General features: G+C 36.8%; 1 protein-coding gene across 2 annotated transcripts in view; it reads right to left on the minus strand.

Annotated features, from left to right (window-relative positions):
* The window catches only part of CDH7 (cadherin 7), a 92,475-nt gene that overhangs the window by 48,875 nt on the left and 20,299 nt on the right, over positions 1-23,301 (minus strand). For both annotated transcript variants that reach the window (XM_032181709.1, XM_032181711.1), the window contains exon 3: positions 431-725. In XM_032181709.1, the coding sequence (XP_032037600.1) occupies positions 431-725 (295 nt within the window). The remainder of the gene's footprint in view (positions 1-430; positions 726-23,301) is intronic.

Below are 23,301 nucleotides of genomic sequence, written 5' to 3' on the forward strand. Positions count from 1 at the left end.
TACACAATAAACTGCTACAAATATATGCAACACTTACCAAAATGTTATGCATTGGTAGGAATATGAAGAATTTGTTAAGAACAGACTTTATCTGAACAAAATGATATATTATCACTTCTGAGTACCATAGCATAGGTGTGAAACTTATTATTGTTAATGAGAATTACAAGACAAAGACTCTGGGCACTGGAATGAGAAATACATCATAAAATGCTTATCTGAGTCCCTGAATAGCTATTTGAGTTTCACAACATTTTTGAGGGGTAAATCTAGTATGCTATTTTCAGTTCAGCCTTGAAATATCTAACTGCTGCAGGTGGCTCATAGATAATTAAGTAACTTATTGTGATACAGTAAAAAAATGAATTTGTTTTAAAAAAGGCAAGAGGAAAAAAATTCCCACAACATCAACAGTGTATTTTGCACTTACCCACAGGAGACATCTCAGGAACTCCAGCAGTGTAAGGACCATCCAGAAATTTTGGCTCATTGTCATTGATGTCCTGAATCTTAATGACGAACTCAGATTCTGGTTCCACAGGTTTATTAGTCAGCCTATCTAGTGCTTGTGCTCGGAGTGTGTAGTAGGCCTGCTCTTCTCGATCCAGCCTCTTTGTAGCATGAATATCCCCTGTGTTCTCATCAATAATGAAAATGGAACTTGCCCCTTCGCCTGACAAGATGTATTTGATGGAACCATCTCCTTTATCAACATCAGAGTGAAGCTGGTGAAAAATTGATGAGAGATGAGATTAACTTACAAGAGAGTCAGTGGCATGGAGATATGTAAAAATAATTCTTATGTTGAACAGTAGTACATGAAATTTTATTGTTCTTGGAAAGATAAGCTGAATGTTTATCAGGCACAGCACATAAGGGACTGTTAGAATCTGTCAGTTTACTCTTCTGAGAAAGACAATTTCATTCCTTTCTGCAAAGGAATGAAAATGCATTTTCAAATACATTTTATATCATCCAATAGTCTTCCTCATCATGAAGACTCTTTTAAATCATGGAACAAGATTCCATAGTTTTTGTAGCTCTTTTATGTCTACTGAGTCCCACGTTCCTGTTACAGAATACAGACTCAAACACCACTGATATACCTTTAAAACTTGTATCAACAATTAATTGATCTAGATATCATGTCAAAGTAATACACACACACCATAATGGATCACTATTTTTAAATAGATGAGGAGAATATTAAAGATGATAAGATTCTTTCTCTCTTGTCTACTTTGTACCTGCTCTTAACTCTGTATCACACTGGGTTTGGAGGTAACTCTATTGTCATCATTATTACAATGTCCTCCACTGAGGAGGTCTTTTTTTTTTTTTTTTCTTTTTTTTTTTTCTTCTCAGCTGGGATTATCTTTGAGATACTAATCACTTCCAGAATGCATTTGCAGTATATTGCTGTCTCAGGCACAACTTTGTACAGCTGCAAAGCCTTCTCCTATTTCAGCAGGGAAGAACTAGTGATCAGTTTTGAATTTTTCACATGGGTGAAAACCTGCCTATTTCTTACACATTAGTTCATTTACACTGTTTCCCACAGTCAGGTTATCTCATGCAATTGCAGTGCACTTTCTCTCTCTTTTAAGGCAAGAATGGAATCTGAGCTTCAGAGTGGATTGAAAAACAGAAGAGGGGTATCTAAAGCAGATTAGATACATTATTTCAAAATATAGCTTATCCTAATTCGACTGCTTCCTAACTCCTGAAATACCTAAACAATTCTGAGATTTCTTTGGTAGAGTTTCTTAATCCTTTAAAGTCCTACTTCTTAGCACACTAAGATATAGTCAATGCTGACACTGTGAGCAGATCAAGGGAAAATGTATTTCACACCAAGTCTCTTTGAATATCCACAGAACTGCCTATTCCTTAGCCACAATGCATTCACTCAATAAACTATACAGCTGTTCTTCTCACAAATCTGGAAGCGGTGGCTCTTGCTGTTTTTTCAAACTTGACTGGAAGGAGTACTCATCCTTCTTAAAAAGGAACAGTGGTGTATGCAAGTAAGAATTTGGTTTGTTGTTTGTTGTTGATTTGTTATTTGTTTCGTTGTTTGGATTTTGTTTGTTTGCTTGTTTGTTTTCCTAAGACACATTTTCTGGGTTCTCTTGTGTGCTGCAGAGGCACTGTGTAGTTTCCCCTACATAGCCAGATTACTGCAGTGTAGACTGAAATATTGATCATCACATTAGCTAAGAACTGAAACTATAGGGTACAAAGATTCAATGCATTTTTCTGCTTGAAGAAAATCAGTTTTTTCCATATATCATATTCTAGTAGAGAATTAGTCTTTCTGTGGTGGCTGTAATGCTCCCATTATCTCTGTAAAAATTACTCCACTTTCTTAAGCACATACTTAAGGATGTGCTGTTTATCAGGTAGAGCAGTTATCTGAAAGTTAGAGATGTAAAAGTAGATCTCTTCAGGCAGTTAAGGGAACTGAGTCCACACTTGAAATTGCTGAGAACAACCTCGCTCTACCTCATGGAAATGAAGCCTCACCTGTCAGTCCATCATACTGTAACACTCACGCCTGGGTCGCACACTGCAGGGCTGCACAACCTCCTTTTCACATTGGATTTGTATCAAGATCAATCCTGAGTAACTTTCTAGCAGTGTTTCAAAAGAAAAGAGACCTTCAGGGGAGAGACCAGAAGCGTAAATCCTCAAAGATGCACTGACTAAGGCTTTCACATCCCAGAGAAAAAAGGAAATCTGTAGCTTCAGCATTTCCCATTTGCTCACACAGTAGATTTCTGATTAATACATTGTTTTTAAGGTGTACCACTCTGAGGTCCATAAATCTCCACACGGATTGCACTACAGTGATTGGTGCCCTGCAGTGAAATACTGAACAGAAGTTACTTTTTGGAAGTATGCCTTGGTAGAAAACTGCAAACGGATTAGTAAATTGATTAGCAATGGCCTTTGTTACTCCAAGGTTGAAGTTCTGGGTAAGAAAACTTATTTGAATCTTTTGCTATTTTTTTTTTCTACTTAGCCTTTATAAAATAACACTGGCCCATGTTCAAGTTACTAAAGCACCATTCTCTACCTACTTAACCCCAGGGAAGGTGATGTAGATAAACAATTAGTTCATTTCTTGCACTATGGTATAATCAATTCTATGTAAAACACTCTCAAGGATTTGTCTCAACATTTATGTGTATATTTTAGAGTCAGTGTGAGGTCATTTAAACTACAACACAAGAAAACAATACAAAAATAAGCTATTCTTACAGAATCCAGACATATGTTTGGTGCAGTTTTGAGATCACCTCTATTTGTCCAGCTATTTATATTAAGAGTCTATGAAGTGAGTTTATATTTTCCTTATAAAGTTGTCTTCAGAAAATTCACTTTTTCCTTTTATTTTTATTTTATTTTTAATGAAGAAGCACGTTTAAGAATGAGACCTCTGATTAAGTACATATTGTTATTTTCTCCCGTGATTGATTTGACAGTATTTATCCAAAATAGTATTAGTCCCCAGAACAGTTGTACTTTACTGGAAGATTCCAGAAGAATCTGTCGGCTTCAGAAATATATCTGTGCCATCTACTAGATTGTCTATTGCTCCTGAGACTTTCTACAGAGAGATTCATACGGGAGCTGGAATTGCAGCTCAGCTGAACACAATGACAATAATATCAGAGGAGCAAGACAAACTCAACTTCAAATTCTTGTTTCAAGAGACACGGAAGATTCAAAGATTCACTGGGTAAATCTCATCTGATCTCATTCTGGAATATCACAGAAAGATTTTATTTCAGAAGCAGTTTGCAAAAAAAAAAAATAATATTTAAAATAAAATAATTTCTCATCCTTGTACAGCTCTTTTGAAAAGATGGAAATCTAAGCCATGGTGTAAGGCATCTTCATTTCTCCTGCTGCTCCATTCTGAAGGGGGAGGAATGCTATAGAATGTTTTCATGCTTCCAGTTCACTCCACCCATTGCCACCTCCATGAAATATCCATCATGGTCCACATCTTATTGCTTCTTTGCTAGATTCCACATAAATACAACATGAAGATATTGGGCATTTTGGTGTTGGGTGTTTTCTGCAATACACTGCACAGAAAACAGAGAAAGAAAGCAGCAGGCTTTTGCAGAAAGAGAAGATGCTTTTTAACTCCTGAAGTTCTGCAAAGGTTAACAGAGAGCAAAGAGATATAATAAGGAAAGCTACACAAGATTTGTGGAGGCAGAATGTCAGTGCTTATTAGAAGTGAGCTTTTTTATTTATTTATTTATTTATTTATTTATTTAGTTGTTGTTGTGGTTGTTTTTAGAAGAGAACTTACTATCTTCTACTGTCTATGAAATCAAACTAAAAAGAGAGCACTTAAATCTTCTAAACCAAGCTCTAAATCTCCCCTCAGATTTAGAAAATGCTTGTTTAGATATGTGCGATAGAAGAGAGCAGTCAGTTTGACTCAGTAGCAAAGGCATGTCTACCCTAACTCCTGTGATGAATAAAATTTTGTCTTCACATACATTTTTAATTCTGCAGCAGTAAATGCTTAGTATACTGTCTCACCCAATGATTTATGCTTATTTGGACTCTTAGAATCATGATTATTCTAGGGAATACTCAAACCTAAATATTTCCTTCAAGATCCTTAATACTCAATAGCTTTTTGGGTTTAGTGCATTTGTAGGTGCAGATCTGTAGTTTGCATCACTTGCCATTAAAGTATGCTAATGCAGTATTTTCAGTAGCGAAGGACATTTATTTTTATCAGCAAGCAGAGGTACTGCAATGCATTAAAAACAATTTATCTGGCCACCACTGATCTGTCTGAGTTCTGAATTAGAGGTTTTCTCTTGCTCTGATTTTCAGTTCAGGCTCCCTTAAAGTAGATACAACATTCATATTCTCTTTTCCTTTTTTCTTCTTCAAATATCTCACTTTATAGAAGTTCCTCACTATGGTAGCATGGATGATGTTTCACTGCAGACACTACAGATTTAGGGCTGAATCTGGGTGAAGAAGAAAAGCAGAGAGAACATTAAGAGGTTTGCAGCAGCAGCAGGATCACACAGTAATGATGGCAAAGGGACAGACATAGCAAACATGAGATACTTCAGTGAAACCCAGCTCCATATCTCCTTGATGCCAGAAGAAAAAATCACTTGTTTGCAGAATAACTGAAGTTTTCTCAAGAAGGAGAGCCTGCCTGCCTGCACCCTTTCATTTCTTGATGTGGAAGTAGCTAGAAAGGGAGGAAAGAAATAAAAATATGACTCATGATTTTGCAGGCACCTGTACTTCTTGGTGATGTGGAAGTGGCTAAACTGTAGCTTTATTTCTGCCTTGTCTCTAAAAGCACAGAGCAAAGCCATGAGTAATCTTCTTGCCTATTTTATAACCAAAACTTTCTATCATAAAACTACACAGAACTGACTGTGGGAGAAAAGCACTCTTGTCTTCATATACAGTATGCCCCAACTGCTTTTTGGGAAGATATAGAAAGGGAACTTGTCAGCTATATACAGATTAAACATGTAATTGCTAGATGAAAGAAAGTAGGCGATTACAAGCAAAGACTTCATTTGGTTGTTTCTGTTAAATTATTCTCATCACAACAGAAAAGTTCTTAAAACTTCTGTTCAGAGGTTTTAAAATGTCTTTTCCACTCAGATTATAACTGTCAAAAAATGTTTTGAATTGTGATAAGTCATAAATTAATAGACATATGTATTTTATTTTATTTTATTTTACTTTTAATGATGTTCTATTTATTAACTATCAGGATAACTAAGGGTTCAGTACTGATGATTTGGAACGACTTCATGTTATTGACTAAATAACTAATAATTAAAGTGCAGCATAGACAATGGAGTCAGCATTTAAATTCAGTTTGTGCACATATCACCATGTGTAAGAGCCCTACAAACATATTATTGATATTGTTTCAGCTTTCAGAGAAAGCTATGAAAGTCTCACGTTTGTAAACTATAACCGTATTTCATTATCAACAGCTTGAGACATCTTTCTGAATTTCTTTTTTTTTTTTTTTTGGTCTTGTTACAAAAGTAATGTGGGACAGAAACAGATTCTTCAACATTTTGTTGATGTCAGCAAAGCCTTGTTATTCACGTGAATCATTTCATACCTAGGTAGTGAAAGTATTATTCAGCAGGTGATGAGTTTTTCCTTCCCTCTCTCCCTCCCTTCCTTCCTTCTTTCCTTCCTTTCTTCCTCCAAGAAACACTGAGAAAATGATTTTAAAAAATAATAAAAAATGTTTTGTTTGCTTTTGGTTTTATTAATTTATATAAAACTATAGTATAAGCTTGGCTTCAGAATGGAATACTCTGTTCTAAGTTCTGTGCTTCCAGCATAACAGATGATTATCAAGGACAAGAGGTCAAGTAAACATAAATGGTTTTACCCCAAACCCCTAGTATTTTTAATAAAAGGGAGATTGAATAGAAGAAATTTGAGAGTACATACTTATGCTGCCAGTTTCCTCATTGCAACAATGTTATCAGGATGATAGGGAACCAGTACAGAAAACAGTGCCACATTGGCAAAATTTGCCACTTTGAAATACTAGCAATTTCATGCACTGTTTTGTTGCCTCTGGACTTCCTCCTTGTCAGGAAAGAGCAAAGACACATGGGAATGCAGCGAGGTCCCATACTGCAAACCACAGTATAACCACATTATATTTGTCTAATACAAGGAGCTTGTGACAGCCTTGTTCAAAACCCAGTCAACCTAGAAAAAAATTCTACTCTGTGTTGAACTAAACCCCTGAAAATTGCATCTAGAGTGCCCAGAGCTGACAGAAGACCTAAGAGCTACTGTAATGACCGAGGTCCTGAGATTTCTTCATTCCCAGCATCATCCTTATAGTCTGTCTGAACTCAGGCTGTCTCTAAATCCTCTTTTATATTGCATCTGGTAACACTGCTGTCCTACAAATGACCACAAACTAATATATCTATCCAAGAACATCCCAAGGTCACATGCATAATGAGAGGTTACATATCACATGAGTGCATTTCATTTTCAAGGTAAAACCAGAGAACATCCCTTTGGGAGTACCAGCTGTGTCACCCCACAGCTGTGGTTAATAGCTCTCTTGCAGGCAAATTATACGCTGTTTGTGTATCTTGGGCTTAGAAATCTTCATATTCAACAGTGTATATATAGCCAGTAAGAATAACACTCTGTCTAAAGTCAAAGTATTCATTTAGATGCATGATAATAAATAAAATAAATAAATAAATACATGAATAAGTTAAAGAAGGAGAGAAGAACTAGAGATTAAAAACAAACAAGCAAACAACAACAACAAAAACATGAATGAGAACATAGCCAGTTCTGTGGGACCAGCAGAGAAGCTGAATGGGAAACAAACTGATGAAAGAACTCCAGGGGATAGGATGGGGTAGAGGAGATGGAACATGAAAAGGAGGACAAAAGGACACAGAGAAAAAGAAAAACAAGTTGAAATGAGAAGAAACATTCTGAAAAAATTTTGGTAAAAAAAAAAAAAAAAAAAAAAAAACAACAACAACAACTAATGAAACAAAATCATAAAATAGTAATTGAGCTGTTGTTTTCAGTGACTGAATATTGTTAGGCAGTCACAGTATTTAAGAGTAATGTTGTATAGAGTTACCAATATTTTTCAACGTCTTTTCATGTTGTGTGTTACACAACAATGATAAAAAAGGCAGATAATATAAATCTGATCAGGTGTCAAATCAGGGGAGCAAATAAAGAAAACTGGCTGAGGGGCAGGGAGAGTAACTTAAGTATCAGCCTCCTCTAAATGAATTAGGTATGATTCTTGAAAAAATAATCATTATTTCCCCTATTAATTTACTTTCTGAACCATTTCTTGCTGCTACAGAATGCATGGTTCTATGCCTAAGAAATTAAAATAATAAATTAAAATATTTTAAAATTTCTTTAATATTTTAATTTCAATTATTTTGGTCTTGTTACAACAGTAATGTGGGACAGAAACAGATTCTTCAACATTTTGTTGTTTAAAGAAATTAAAATAATTTTATTAATTTCCTCAGACATTTCTCCCATCATCAAATTTGGAATAAGCAGTTAGGCTTCACTGTCTTGTTCTCCCTCCATGCAGGTTCCCCAGTCAAAAGTTCAGACATGTCTGTGGGAGAGTTCAGAAAAAAGTGTATCGCCCTTACACTCTCTAGTGACTAATCAGTGCTCTAGGAGGATAATAACCTTAACAACTCAACGACAGGAAGCAAAGTGAATGTTTGATTTTGCCAACTTTTTTAAAAAGGGGGGTGAAACAGAAAAGAGAACAATGAAATTTTTTAACTCCTTGATGATTATTATTCAAACAAAATTCAAAATAGAAGTACCAAAATTCTAAGACTTATACTTCATAACATTCCAATTAGTATCTAAGTAAGCCCCCAAGGCTTCTAAGTGAATAAAAAAGTTCAAATGAAAGGATCCCCTAGGAATAAAAGAAACTGTCATCTAAAGGCTACTGAGCTGAATAATTATTAGGAAATACTGAAAACTGGATATGATAATAGCAACCATATCATATTTTTGACATTTTTATTTTAATAATACTCAGTTATTTCTATAGTGTCTTCTATTTCTGTATACATGTATAACAATTCTTTATATAGACCAATAGTGATCATGTACATATAGAAACACAATGCCTGTATATGCGTGTGTATACATATACACTCATACACATATATTTGGATATGTGTATGCATATACACTCATATACTTATATTTCCTTATTGTGCCTTCTTTTCCTACTTCTGCAGATGATGTACACATAAATCTGTGCCTCTCTCCCTACAGTTTTAATAAGAGTATGAAATGCCCTGTGGCAACAGGGACTTGTGCAGTGAGCCCATTAAGATCCGTGCAGCTACAGGAGGAACTCAGAAGCAGCTGCTTCTGTAGATGGGGCTGAGTGGGCATATGTATCTGGCTGAGTATTCTTGAAGAGTTTTAATGGGCCATCATCATGGCATGTCACTCTCCAAAATGACTATTTGTCATTCGCACTCTTAAAAGACAGTTTGGCAGCTTTGGGAGGTAAAAGCCATCTGTATACTCTGCATCACCATGTACTAATTGCATAATATCTACTAGGGGGAGAGGGCCAACAATACTGTATTGTAGCACCACCAAGAGCCTGCAGGCAACATAACATGGTTGGAATGGAAAACAGGAATGACTTTCCCTCACATACACACTTCAAGTTTTTCCAGTGTTCCAAGTTTTTCCTATGTAAATAATATGCATATCACATTTTTTTTCAAAACACTCTCAGTACACCAGTAGTTATGCCTTGGAGTTCTTATACTGAGTTTTTCATCAAAATTATCACTGACAAACCAAGCCATAGAGTAGTGGATTTGCTCTCTGAATTACAAAACAAAAACTACTTGTGCTTCAATATAAATAGATTTTTTTTTTTGATTAAATCACATGAAAATACCACTGGAGTGAAATTCTATTTATGAATTCCTGAGTTCTAGTAAATGTACTAGCTGTATGGGGGTCTCTGCATTTATTTATAATCAGAAGAGAGAGACTAAGTTCTCTTTTATACATACCACTAGTATTTTTACATGATCCAAATACTTGCTGCTCTATACTAAAACAATGCATTTCCTGATCCAATGATTTGATTTATTTTGTTGCCGAGAATCACTGAAGCTACAAGAGAAAATTCTCCTAAAGTCACCGCTCTTTACTTCAGCAGTATAATAAAGGATGTTCTCTTCCTGCATTCCCAACATGTAGCTTTTATGAAAGTGAACAGGCTTAAAAAATGCAACATGGCAAATAAAATGCAACACAACAAAGGCCCGAGCATACTCCATATAAGAACATCTCTGGGCTTGCAGATGTTCATGGACATAGGTGTCCAAAGGTTTATGCATGTGTAACATCTTACAGAAACAGTTTTCAACTAACTTCGCTTAATATTCTTCTCAGATTACTTCACCACTATGCATCTAACAATCCTTACTGATATAAGTTGAATATACTTAAGGAACTATTTCTAATATACATAATTTCCTTAAATGAAAGATATATATTTACACAAGTGTATATGCATGTTTTTTCTAGTTCTTATAGTATTCCATATTAACACATTAATATTTTTTATTAATTATTTATGGTATTAAAGTTTTGGATTTTATTTATTTATTTGTGTTTTGTTTGTTTGTTTGTTTGTTTTAAAGTCCAGAAAATGCATAAATGCACTATACCTTGTAGTACACGAAAGAAGAGGAGACAGAAGGGGAAACGATGTTGATTGCAGAATCTATACACCTGACATAATGCAAAATGAATACTTCTGGATTTTTCCAGTTCTTGGAAACAGAAATAACAAAAAAAAAATACCAAGTTGTTTCTCCCCTATCACTTTTTCTACTTATCCATAATTCAGGTCTGGCATTTCAACCATAAAAGATGAGAGCATATAAAATATATTTTTTTTTTCATCTCTAACTCTATGACCTAAAGAATTAGCTGTAATAGCACTGAGTGGGAAAATAATCACACACTTTTTTGTTGAACTATTCATGTCAATAATACCAAATTTACAAACAAAAACTCATTTGGTATTAAAGTATTTTATGAGATAGGTATGTACTTATACTAAATGACTTCATTTTCGAGTAGAAATTATACCTTCATATTGTGTCTTTATCAAACTACTGATCTATAGTTTACTGTGATTATCCTGTTTCTGCTTCAACTATCCAAAATAGCTTGCAGCACCGCTTGGTTGATAATGATTTTCTCATAGGAGCCTGATTCCAAAGAACATTAGTACCAAGTACTAAGAAACAGATTCCTGGAGGGTGTAGAGGTTTTCTCTTTGTCTTTTTTCCTTTTTCTTTTATTCTTTTATTATTATTATTATTATTTTATGTTTATTTTCATTTTCTGTTTCCTTTTTCTTTGTGTGTGTATGTCTATTTTTATGCTGTATCCATTCCTGAAATTTTATTTGCTCTTGAAAGTTAATGCTACTAAAAATCCACTTGTGTGCTAATAGGGAGTGCTGAAACCCTAACTTCTAACAGTCTAGAAGACAACTATAAAATGTTTAACTGTAAACTGTGACAAATTTTGACTATAGAAGCTTATAGAATACTGGACTATGGCAGACAGCACAATCTGATCATTTTAATTACAAAAAAAAATACCATTAAAAAAAAAAAAAGAAGTAATTAACAGCATCTATAGACACATTAACTTTTAATTCTCTGCAAACAGTTAAGGACTTAAATAAAATTTATGAAACTATTAAAACAAAGAAGAATTAATATGTCAGTTGACATCTGGATTATATTTTTTATTTTCTTTTTACTTACAGAAATGATAATATATATGTCAAAGTATTGACATTTTTATTGTATTTTGCTTTGTAAATATTAAATTAATATTGACTTTTGTGAAAACAGTCATAAAATCTTGTAAGTTCACTTAAAGAGAGCAAAAGAATCCCTTGGTTAACTTCTTATCTCAAAACATATTACTGTTAGCAGTGTGTTTGTATTTCATTTAGAATCTCTTTTCAGTCTGGCTTGATTAAGTTCTCTAACATTTCTGTAGTGCTTTCTATTAACTGTTATGACTGATTAATAGCACTGAAGTTCAGAGTTTGTAAGGTGAAACTGAATAACAAATAAGTTATTATTTTTTCAGAAGCTTATAAGACTAGTACCTTTAATTTTTATCTTTCCCTTACACTTATGTATTTCACTTAAGGTAGTTTATCACATTCATTTTTACCCTGAAGTGTATGTGTGTAATATCCATATCCATCCATCCATCTATGTTGACTAGTTAATTAACAGCTTGATTTTCAAAGTTTACTCAGAAGAGTAAGGAAATTTAACACTATGTTACATCAAAGTAAATCTGTATTTTATAATTCTCTGGGTTAAAAAAGCATCCTCATTTCTGTCATCCTCAAACATTTCAGGACTTGCTTATGGAATCTTGTGCCGACCATTTGCATAAGCACCGTTCTGAACCTGAGACTTAATCCCTGAGCAAAGAAAGGGTTCTTTAATAAACGGCAATGCGCATCACATTGACTAATTGTAAGAAGCAGCATTGAAAGCTTAAGTGATTCCATTACCTAAGTTCTCAATGTAGCTGTTCAGTATTCAGAACAAGAAGTAGGATATGCACAGTAAATATGGATGTTTGAAAGTCTGTTTTAAATTGTTCTGATAATTTAAGTTAATCCCTTGTGAATAAATACTTTAAAAGGTTTGATTTTATTATTGTTATTATTAAAATTTGCAGGTCTGCCAGGGCTGATCTCAAGATAGTATTTCATATTTTGATGGACATTTTCACTCCATAGGATTAAGGGCTGAGGAAAAAAAAAAAAAAAAAGCTTTTAATGCCTGTGTTTTATGCTGTTTTTCAGAAAACATTTGAGGGGGAGGATAATGCATTAGTATTTCAAAACCATAATAAACTGCCTTAACATGAACAATGCTAGGTTAATTGTATATAAAGCCTTCCTGCTTAGAGGGATTTTAACAGCTGTACAAAAAGGACAATGATCTCCTGATGCCTTTTTCTTTTTTGGTGAGTATGAGGAGTGCTTAATAGACAATCTCAGAAAATTCTTATGCAGTCATTACACCTTGATTCCTTAAACCATATTTTGACATTTAAAATTATGACAGAAGGTAGTTATGGATTAAAACTGAATTTCACTTGTTTTTCAGTAAAAAAAAAAAAAAAAAAAAAAAGGCCCACCCAGGATTTTTTATGTTTTCTTTGTATTTTCACCATAAGACATTCTTACTATGTTTCTTAGTCATTACCATTAAATGCTGGCAACACAATCAATGTATTTGCCATTGATGAACAAATGATGATTAAGAGGCAGATATTATTTTATGTTGGTCATGTGTACCTGTTTAATTTACATTAAAATTCAAATTGTGCAGACCTGTTTCTAATTCTGAAAACCATCTGGATTCTATTGAATCTTCAAAGCATTTCTTAAAACAAAAAACAAACAAACAAACAAACAAACAAACAAACAAAAACATTTACGAAGGCTACAGTACTTCACATATATTGTGAGCTTCTCATTTACATAAAGACCCCTCTGATTATCTAAGGCTATATGTCCTTTTAGCGGTATACAAGATTTTGCATAAGGTACATAATTCAAATTAATAGCTAGTCCCTGATAAAATTAGAACACCTCTGTCTAATAACCATCTCTACTTTGTTTCCATTCTGAGTATAGTCTGGTTCAATGAAAATGGAACAGACAATGATTTTCTTACAAGAACAATCCCTGCTTCTGAAGCACTGTGGTCATTACAGAATCATTAAGGTTGGAAAAGACCTTCAAGACCATCTAGTACAACCATCATCCTACCACCATTGTCACCCACTACACCATGTCTGTAAGCATCAAGTCCAACCTTTCCTTAAACACCCCCAGGGATGGTGATGCCATCACCTTCCTGGGCAACCCGTTCCAATGCCTGACTACTGTTTCTGAGAAGAAATACCTCCTATTTCCAACCTAAACTCCTCTGGTGCAACTAGAGGCCATTCCCTCCAGTCCTATCACTAGTTATTTATGAGAAAAGGACAACCCCCAGCTCCCCACAACTTCCTTTTGGGTAGTTATAGAGTGCAATAAGGTCTCCCCTGAACCTCATCTTCTCCAGACGAAACAACCGCAGTGCCTTCAGCTGCTCTTCATAGGACTTGTGTTCCAGGCCCTTCACCAGCTTTGTAGCCCTTCTCTGGACATGGGCCTCGATGTCTTTCTTGCAGTGAGGAGCCTAAAGCTGAACACTGCACTCAAGGTGTGGCCTCACCAGAGAAGAGTACAAGGGGACTCTGGTCATGATGGCTACACTATTCCTGATACAAGCCAGGATGCCATCAGCCAATTTTTAACCCAGCAGACTGTACCTGTCCAAGCCATGGGCTGTCAGCTTCTCCAGGAGAATACTATGGGAGACTGTGTCAAAGGCTTTGCTGATATCTAGGTAGACTATATTAACAGACTTTCCCTAATCCGCCAGACAGGTCACTCAGAAGGAGATGAGGTTGGTCAAGTACAACTTGCCTTTCACGAACCCATGCTGACTAGGCCTGATTCCCCAGCTGTCCTGCATATGCTGTGTGATTGCATTCAAGATGACCTTTTCCATCACCTTTCCTGGCACCAAGGCCAGGCTGACAGGCCTGTAGTTCCGTGGGTTCTCCTTATGATCCTTCTTATAGATGGGTGTCATATTAGCAAGTCTCCAGTCATCCGGGATCTCTCTGGATGACCATGACTGCTGATAGGTGATGAAAGGCAGCCCAGCAATCACATCTGCCAACTCTCTCAGCACCCTTGGGTGGATCCCATATGGCCCCATGGACTTGTGACAGTCCAGGTGGAGCAGCAGGTCTCTAACTGTTTCCACCTGAACTGTGTGGGTTTTCTTCTGCTCCTTGTCCCAGACTTCCAGATCAGAAGGCTGAGTATCCCAGTTTTTCCCACATATCCCACGACGTCTTTCTTGAAGTTAGGGGCTCATAACTGAACACAGAACTTGAAATGTGGCCTCACCAGAGCAGAGTACAGGGGTACAACCACCTCCCTGGTCCTGCTGGTTACACTATTCCTGATACAAGCCAGGATGATGTTGGCCCTCTTGGCCACCTGGGCAAACTGCCAGCTCATGTTCAGATGAGCATCAATCAGCACCCCCATTTCCTTTTCTTCTGCACAGCTTTCCAGCGACTTTGTCCCAACCCTGTAGCATTGCATGGGGTTGTAAAGTATCGTGAAGGTATATAAGATGTTAGTATTATATATTCCATTAACTGCAAACAAGATCAGCCATCTGTATTTATTCTCATCTACTTTAAACTGTTAACATTAGTTGACTGCCTAACTAACCTGATTTCCTTTTATGATAAGATCATCCATATGGTGGACCAAGGGAAACCAGCTGATGTGATTTTTTTGGACTTCAGCAAGGCTTTTGACACGGTTTCCCATAGGATCCTACTGGACAAAATGTCCACCATACAGCTAAATAAAAACATCATACGATGGGTGAGCAATTGGCTAACGGGCAGGGCCCAAAGGGTTATGGTAAATGGGGCTGCGTCAGGCTGGCGGGCGGTCACCAGTGGGGTCCCTCAAGGCTCCATTTTAGGGCCGGTACTTTTCAATATTTTTATAAACGATCTGGATGTAGGAATAGAGGGTATTTTGAGCAAGTTTGCTGATGACACCAAACTTGGAGGAGTTGTGGACTCAAATGAGGGCGTAAAGGCCTTGCAGAGGGATCTGGACAGGTTGGAGAGCTGGGCGATCACCAACCGCATGAAGTTCAATAAGAGCAAGTGCTGGGTCCTGCACCTGGGACGGGGAAACCCTGGCTGCATGTACAGACTGGGTGATGAGACACTGGAGAGCAGCCTAGAAGAGAGGGATCTGGGGGTCGTGGTAGACAGCAAGTTGAATATGAGCCAGCAGTGTGCCCTGGCAGCCAGGAGGGCCAACCATGTCCTGGGGTGCATCAAGCACGGCATCGCTAGTAGGTCAAGGGAGGTGATTGTCCCTCTCTACTCTGCGCTGGTGCGGCCTCACCTCGAGTACTGTGTGCAGTTCTGGGCACCACAGTATAAAAAGGACATGAAACTGTTGGAAAGTGTCCAGAGGAGGGCTACAAAGATGGTGAAAGGCCTGGAGGGGAAGACGTACGAAGAACGGCTGAGGTCACTGGGCCTGTTCAGCCTGGAGAAGAGGAGGCTGAGGGGAGACCTCATCACAGTCTACAACTTCCTCGTAAGGGGGTGTCGAGAGGCAGGAGACCTTTTCTCCATTAACACCAGTGACAGGACCCGCGGGAACGGGGTTAAGCTGAGGCAGGGGAAATTTAGGCTGGACGTCAGGAGGGGGTTCTTCACAGAGAGGGTGGTTGCACACTGGAACAGGCTCCCCAGGGAAGTGGTCACTGCACCGAGCCTGTCTGAATTTAAGAGATTGGACTGTGCACTTAGGCACATGGTCTGAACTTTTGGGTAGACCTGTGCGGTGTCAAGAGTTGGACTTGATGATCCTTAAGGGTCCCTTCCAACTCAGGATATTCTATGATTCTATGATTCTATGACTGTTACTAATTTTTCTGTCATACTTCTTGTACATACATACCATCAAGAATGTCCTAAAGGGGTCTTTTATTAAGCTATCTGACCATTTTCTTTCTATAAAGAAATCTTAAAACAATGGATTACCTTTGGAGATTAGAGTTTAAACCACTGTCATGCTTGCCCCCAGCATTCAAGACTGATCTTTGCTAAGTTTCACTTGACACAGCATGTAAACTTCTCTACCAGATTGTCTAAGCACTCTCAAAGCTTAATTGATCCAATTTGCATGTCTCATCCTGGCAGAATTTTGCATCATTTCTGTCCTCTTGGACTAAGTGATCACAATCTAATCACTTTGTATATAAAGCAGATGGAAACTTTCCAGCTCCTTTGCTATCCCCTTGCATACATCCATATTAAAGCTATTCTAGTTCTACAAGCAATCTGATCTTTCTGTATTTTTATAGGATTATTGTCTCATTGATTGGCCTTCTGTCACTAATTGTAATGTTCAGAAATTCATACTCAAAGCATTTTCAACTTTTGTCTTATACCTTCTGTGCGGTCCATTAAAACAAACAAGCTGTGCCAAATAACCCCCCTCAGGGAAGTTCTGTAAGGTGCTTCACTTGGTGTGAATCAGCACAGCTTAGTGGTCTGCAAGGAGAGAACAATTTCCAATCATTGAGAAGCTGCTCCTATATTTTTAAGGAAAAATATATAACCTTATTCATAAAATTTTGAGCTCTGTACATTACTAGATACTGATAAAATTTAATAACTTTCAAAAAGAAAGTATTATTTTTAATTCAATAATAATTTTCCAAATAATAATTTTCTGCACATGAAAAAAAAAATCTCTTATTTATGGTTGGGTTTTGCATACTTTTTCCCTTCAAAGATGTGCAGACTGTAGTTTAAATACAAATGCAGTTTACTAAGTTATATCACTTATGAATGAAGGAGATATAGCTTTTGAAAATAACACAAATAAATGTTTCCACACATTCACAAAAAAAAAAATAATAATAATAATAATAATCAGAAGCAGATCAGAATGAAGATAAAGGACATATCAACTTCAAATACACTTAAAATGAAGCATTCTAAAGTAAACAAAGGTCTGCTTAATCACTTCACTTGTAGTTCACAGCTGGAATTTATATTCCTCTCCTTTGTCTAATTTATATACGTTTTCAAATGCAATTGTGTTTCCTCAGCCTCACTCTATTCCTCACATTGCTAACTGGCAAACTGTTTGTCCTCTTAATGGTCCCACAAATCCCATAGTCTTATGGGAGTTTGTGGTTGGCTAGTTGCCTGATTAGCTCTTTTGTTTCTTTGTTTGTTTGTTTGTTTTCCAAAATATGTTTTATTGCTTCTTTCTATTTTGTTTCTCCATCAATCTCTATTCATATTTTATAGATAAAATGAGACGAAGCAAAAAGATATTTTTTCTGTTTTCAAATAAGAGTACATGAGAAACTTGAAGTGTGTTGTCTACAAAAGTGAACAAACATTGGTGGTCAGTGTTCATGACAGCACTGGATATGGAATATCCTTAAGTTTGCTCTGCAAAACTTTAGAACAGGTGGAAGACTAGAAGACAAAAACAATGACTATATAACAGGAACTAGAATGCTCTATTTACTGCTCTTTTTTTCTCAAGGAGAAAGCGTACCAGTTGAGTAAGAGAGCCAAGTTCTGTTCATATATATTCAAAAATTGTGGTAATAGCGACAGGAGTGGAAGGAGAATAGTTGTTCAGTATCTAATCTAGTGAGTTAAATATTAAGAGGCAAAGAACAAACTGAATTAACACAGTAAACCGATTTTATCATAAAAAGGCATTAAGACAGTGAACAGGCTTTCTTTTAATGTTCTACTTGCTGAAAAGTGGTAGTACAAAAACAGCAATGCCTTTCTGCAATTCACATTGCAAACAGACTAAATGGATAAGTCATACATTGGCTTCCTGTGTTGCAACCTTGGTACTGTCTTGTAAAGACAAACTCCCATTCCACAAGATGAATTATGCCTCTGGTTACATAAGTAAAACCCCTGCTGTCTTGAGACTCTGTTCTCATTGTGAAAATATATGGTCCCTTAGCTTACAATGGGATTGTGCAGGTGTAACTTAGTGGAACATAACAAACAAGTCCATGGATGGCACTCAAGAAATAATAGAATGCAGTTTGCTGTCTCTCAGCTGTGTTAGCTCAGCAGGACTAATAGCAGTAATAAGTAGGAAAAATTATCTGCAGAATGGGCAGGTGTGACTCACATATGGAATTCATCTACTGAGAAACTAAGTATAATTTTATCCAGTCACTTTTAAAAGCAAATTTTCTGCTACTCTGCAAACAATCAGACACATATTTGACTGTTGTACTTCGTGAAGACACCTAAGGTGTGGAGATTCATGTTTCTGAGCTGCATTTTCCATGCTGCTGCTTCTGACAGTCTCACACTCCACCATGAAGGTATCCAAACCTTCATTTGAAGTAAAAATAAAAATAATAATAATAAAGTATTTAAAAAAAAAAAAAAAAGTATGTAACATTACAGCAAAACTTCAGGAAGGGTAATGGTACACACAACTTTGGGAGTATGAAAAACTCTTACTTTGCCTTCCAAGTCATCACTCAGAAAAAAAGATGTCTTCTACCAAACACTATTAAATAGAATCTTAATGCTTTAGTGTTAAAAAATAAAAAAAATAAATAAAAAATACAAAAATAAAAAAGCTTATTTAATTGCATTATTTATGTTGCCACCAACAAAATCAAAGGTGCACTTTGATATCAAGAAAAAAATAAGAAAGTGTCATGCCATTCATCATTACTGTATTTTTATTTCCAACAAGTCAGATTAGTTATCAGGGAAAAAGTTCTGGTTTCATCCCAGTACTCTCTATGATGGCACTTCTGAGTTTGCATCAGTTCTGTCAGAGTTCTGTTAGAAAAGATAATTTACATATGCAAGAATGCTAGACTCCAGAAAAAATCTGTAATATTGCTGACAAATTTCTTCACTGTAATAAACTTAACTCTTCTGACCTTGATGGTTAAGCTGCAGCATGTTTCTCCTGTATCTTGCTACCTCACAAAATGATTTTCTGGTGAGTTGAATCTGATCCACAACCTCTTAGCTCTCCCTGCTACAGTCCAAACTGTATTCCAAATTGTTCTTTGCAGCCTAAGGATTGTAATAAAGAAAGCATGAAATGATCAGAGGTGAAAGATGAACTGTTGTGTCTAATACACAGAAGGTAAAATTATTCCTGATTCAAAGGTAAATATCTTGTATTTTTAGTGTAGTCTGCAGACAGACCCTTATATCTTTAAAGGTCTCAGAAGGTTCTGTCATCAGGATGCACCTCTTATCGTTGTCTTCCTCACAGTCTCATTGCCTACTTGGCAATAATTTTGGAAACAAGACAAAGCACCTGGGCTCTCAGTCTGCAACATCCCTTATGAAAAGCATTCATTGATTTCACTTTGTGCTTCTGGAAGTAAAATTTGCAAAAACTGTCTGGAAAATACGATTTTTCAGCATAAGATCAATCCAGCATAATGGACCATCACCTTCTACCCTCCTTCCACTTATAAATTAATAGATAAAAGGAAAGTTCTGAGTGTGACACTGTGGCTTACAAAACATGAAAAAAAAATCTAATGTTGACAAGACATTAAAATTAGTCTGAAGGAAATGTTCTCATGTAGCCTGCAAACAGGTTGAAGGAAATACAGTGACATGAAATTATGAATGTTAAAATATCAGTCTAGAAGGGAAGGTATCTACAGAGAAACTGAAAGCCCTTGAAGACCCAGAGGTATCATTATTTCATCCCTTTGACTCCAACAAGAAGTTTACTTCATAAGGTGCAGGCAGCTTTCCTTAGTGGTGAACCACAGTATTAATCCTTTTCATTTTTAGCTTTTAATTTGGAAACAGGCTGGACAAGGACCAGATGCTGCCCTGATGGCTATACATACTTGCATCCTTCTCCCCATTTTCTAATAGCTTAATCTTGCTTGGACTTCTTGAGATCTGCCTCTCCTTCATTAATCCACACTCCGTCTTGCTTGACTCAGCAATTCTTGGAAATCATACTGATAGGAGGCTTTTCTGTCTTGTCCTATGTTGTTTGGCATGATGATACTTGTGTTTAAGACTTCTTCAGGTCAAATGCTGAGTTTCCTGGTTTACTGCAGAAATGTTTTATAAGAAATAATTAAATTTTTCCTTTTATGTCATCTGCTTCCCTGTTACCAGAAGAGAAACATCAAATCACCTTTGCGTTACTTTTTTTCTTGATTGTATTTGTTTTTGCTGCTCCCAAGTATCATACATGTAGATTACCTTGTCGTACATAGTATCGTCCTCCTTCCATTACAAATGATCTTTTCTTACCTTTTTGTCCCTTTCAGCCTTCTATTTAGCAGACCTAGTCATCTGCATAATTCTCAAACCAGAATATGTCTGGATCTATGGCTAGATCCTCTTTTTTTCCCCATCTGAACTAACAATGCCTAAGTCAGCTAACATTAGCAGTTACAAATAAATAAATAAATAAAACAGCACAATTATTCTCTACTCCCTATCAATGAGCAAGGTTCAATGTTTGGCCACGTCCTGGGAAGCAGGGTGCCTTAATACATATAGCAGTTCTTTGGGAGAACAGACATGATCGTAACAAGAGCCCCCTCTTCTCCTTCCCAGCTTCTGTTGTTGAGTGTGGCATGGGACCTGGTGCTCGCCAATGCAGAAGAGCCCATTAAAGAGATTAATATTGGAGGAAGCCTACATTGCAGTGCCCACACTCTGGTTGAGTTTGTGATCTTGAGGGATATGGGCCTGGCTAAGAACAAAGGCAGGAAAATGAAGAGCCAACTTCCAGCTGTTCAAAGAATTAGTAGGTGAGACCCCATGGGACATGGTCTTTAGGGATAGAGGATCTAATAAGAGCTGGCAACCCTTTAAGGATATTTTCCTTGGAGTGCAAGAGCTCTCTATTCCCATGTGTAATAAATCAAGAAGGGAAGGTAGGAAACCGGTATGGTTGACTAAGGATCTGCTGGTCAAAGTTAGGCAAAAGAAGGAAATGCACAGATGGTGGAAACAGGACCATGTGCCCTGGGAAGAGCACAAAAATGTTGTCTAGATGTGCAGGGATGGGATCAGGAAAACCAAGGCATTGACAGAAGTAAACTTGGCAAGGGATGCAAAGAATAACAAGAAGGGGTTCTACTGGTACGGTGGCTGCAAAATAAATGCTAGGGAGAGCATACCACCTCTGACAAATGAAGACAGAAAACAGGTAACAACAGATGAGGAAAAGACAGAAGTACTTAAAAAATTCTTTGCTTTGGTCTTCACTGGTGATCAGGCATCCCACATCTATCATGCCCCTGAACCTCTAGGCGGGGGCTGGGGGAGCAGAGTCCTACTCACTGTAAGCAAAGAGCAAATTCAGGACCTCCTGATGCAACTTAACAACTACAAGTCTAGTTGTAACTAGTCTACTAGTTGTACTAGTCTAGGCCCTGATGACATGCATTCCAGGGTTCTGAGGGAATTGGCTGATGTAGTCACCAAGCCACTCTCTGTCATATTTGAAAAATTATGGCATTCAGGCAACATCCCTGGTGACTGGAAAAAAGGAAACATCACTCCCATTTTTAAAAAAAGTAGAAAGGAAGATCTGGGGAACTACAGACTGGTGGGTCTCACTTCTGTGCCTGGCAAGATCATGGAATGAATCCTCCTGGAGGCAATGTTAAGGCAAATGCAGGTGATCCAAGACAGCCAGCATGGCTTCATCAAGGGTAAATTGTGCATGACCCATCTGGTGGCCTTCCATGATGGAGTAACTACATCAGTCAACAAGGGAAGACCTGCTGATGTCATCTACTTGGACTTCTGTAAGGCCTTTGACACAGTCCCACATGACATCATAATCTCTAAATTGGAAACATGGATTTGATGGGTGGACCATCTGGTGGATGGTCCCCTCCCCCCTCTAAGGGCAAGAACTAAGAGTGGGGAGAGTCAGCGAGGGCAGCTGACTTAGACACCAAAGGGATATTCCTTACCATATCACAGAATTACAGAATGATTCAGGTTGGAAGGGACCTTAAAGATCATCTAACTCAACCCCCCCTGCCACAGGCAGAAAAGCTACCCACTAGTTCAGGTTGGCCAAGGCCCTTTCCTGCCTGGCCTTGATGTCAAGAAGACAGTGAAAAAATAGACCTAGTGAATAGACGAGTCATGAAGATGAACAAAAGATTACAAAGCTGACTAGGAAAGCTTTTAAAATAGCGAAATATATATTGCTTGGTAAGGAATGGTTATGTGGTAAAATGGAAGAGGTGGGTGTGAAGGATGACAGCTTACATATATATATAAAATTAAGAACATCCAGAAACAAGAGGGATTATTTTAAAGTTTTCCATATAAACGCTATGCAGTATTAAATCCCTGAAAGTTTGTTGTATTTGTTTTTGTTTGTTCGTTTTTAAACATAGAAATGTGCCAAGCACTTTCACAAATGCTTACTCTATCCATATGATATATGCAAATTGTATAAGAAAGACAAGTATTTGGCTACTTTATAGTATTGTTATTATACCCTGATTATGGAAACTTAAGAAATGACCATCTGCTTTTCACAGCTGTGTCTGAAAACTTTCAATTGTTATGGAATAACAAGCTAAACCTTACCTAATGCAGCACTTGTCTACTTTGTAAGAAATTTAAAAAAAAAAAAAAAAAAAAAGTGAATTGTTTGATTTCCTAGTCAGGAGGGTTACAATTTGATACTTTGGTATGAAATGTTTAAGCAGCTTATCATCCTTATGCATGTATCCAAGTACCAAGTTCTTATGCATTTTGGAAATGTTTCAAATGGAAAATAACATTATGGGCTTAATTTTTCTCACATGCACTCCACAGCAACAAAATTTCATGTCTCTCTGGTCCTCAATGCAATTTCTCATGATTTACTTAAATAGGAAGAGTAAATGGGACGGTATGACTATGGCAACAGTTCATGGAATTCATGCAATAAAATCTTCTTGTACTATCTGGAAAATACTGTTAGGTATATTCTTTCTACTCGGA

This window comes from Aythya fuligula, chromosome 2, assembly GCF_009819795.1.
Source record: "Aythya fuligula isolate bAytFul2 chromosome 2, bAytFul2.pri, whole genome shotgun sequence".
NCBI lineage: Eukaryota > Metazoa > Chordata > Aves > Anseriformes > Anatidae > Aythya > Aythya fuligula.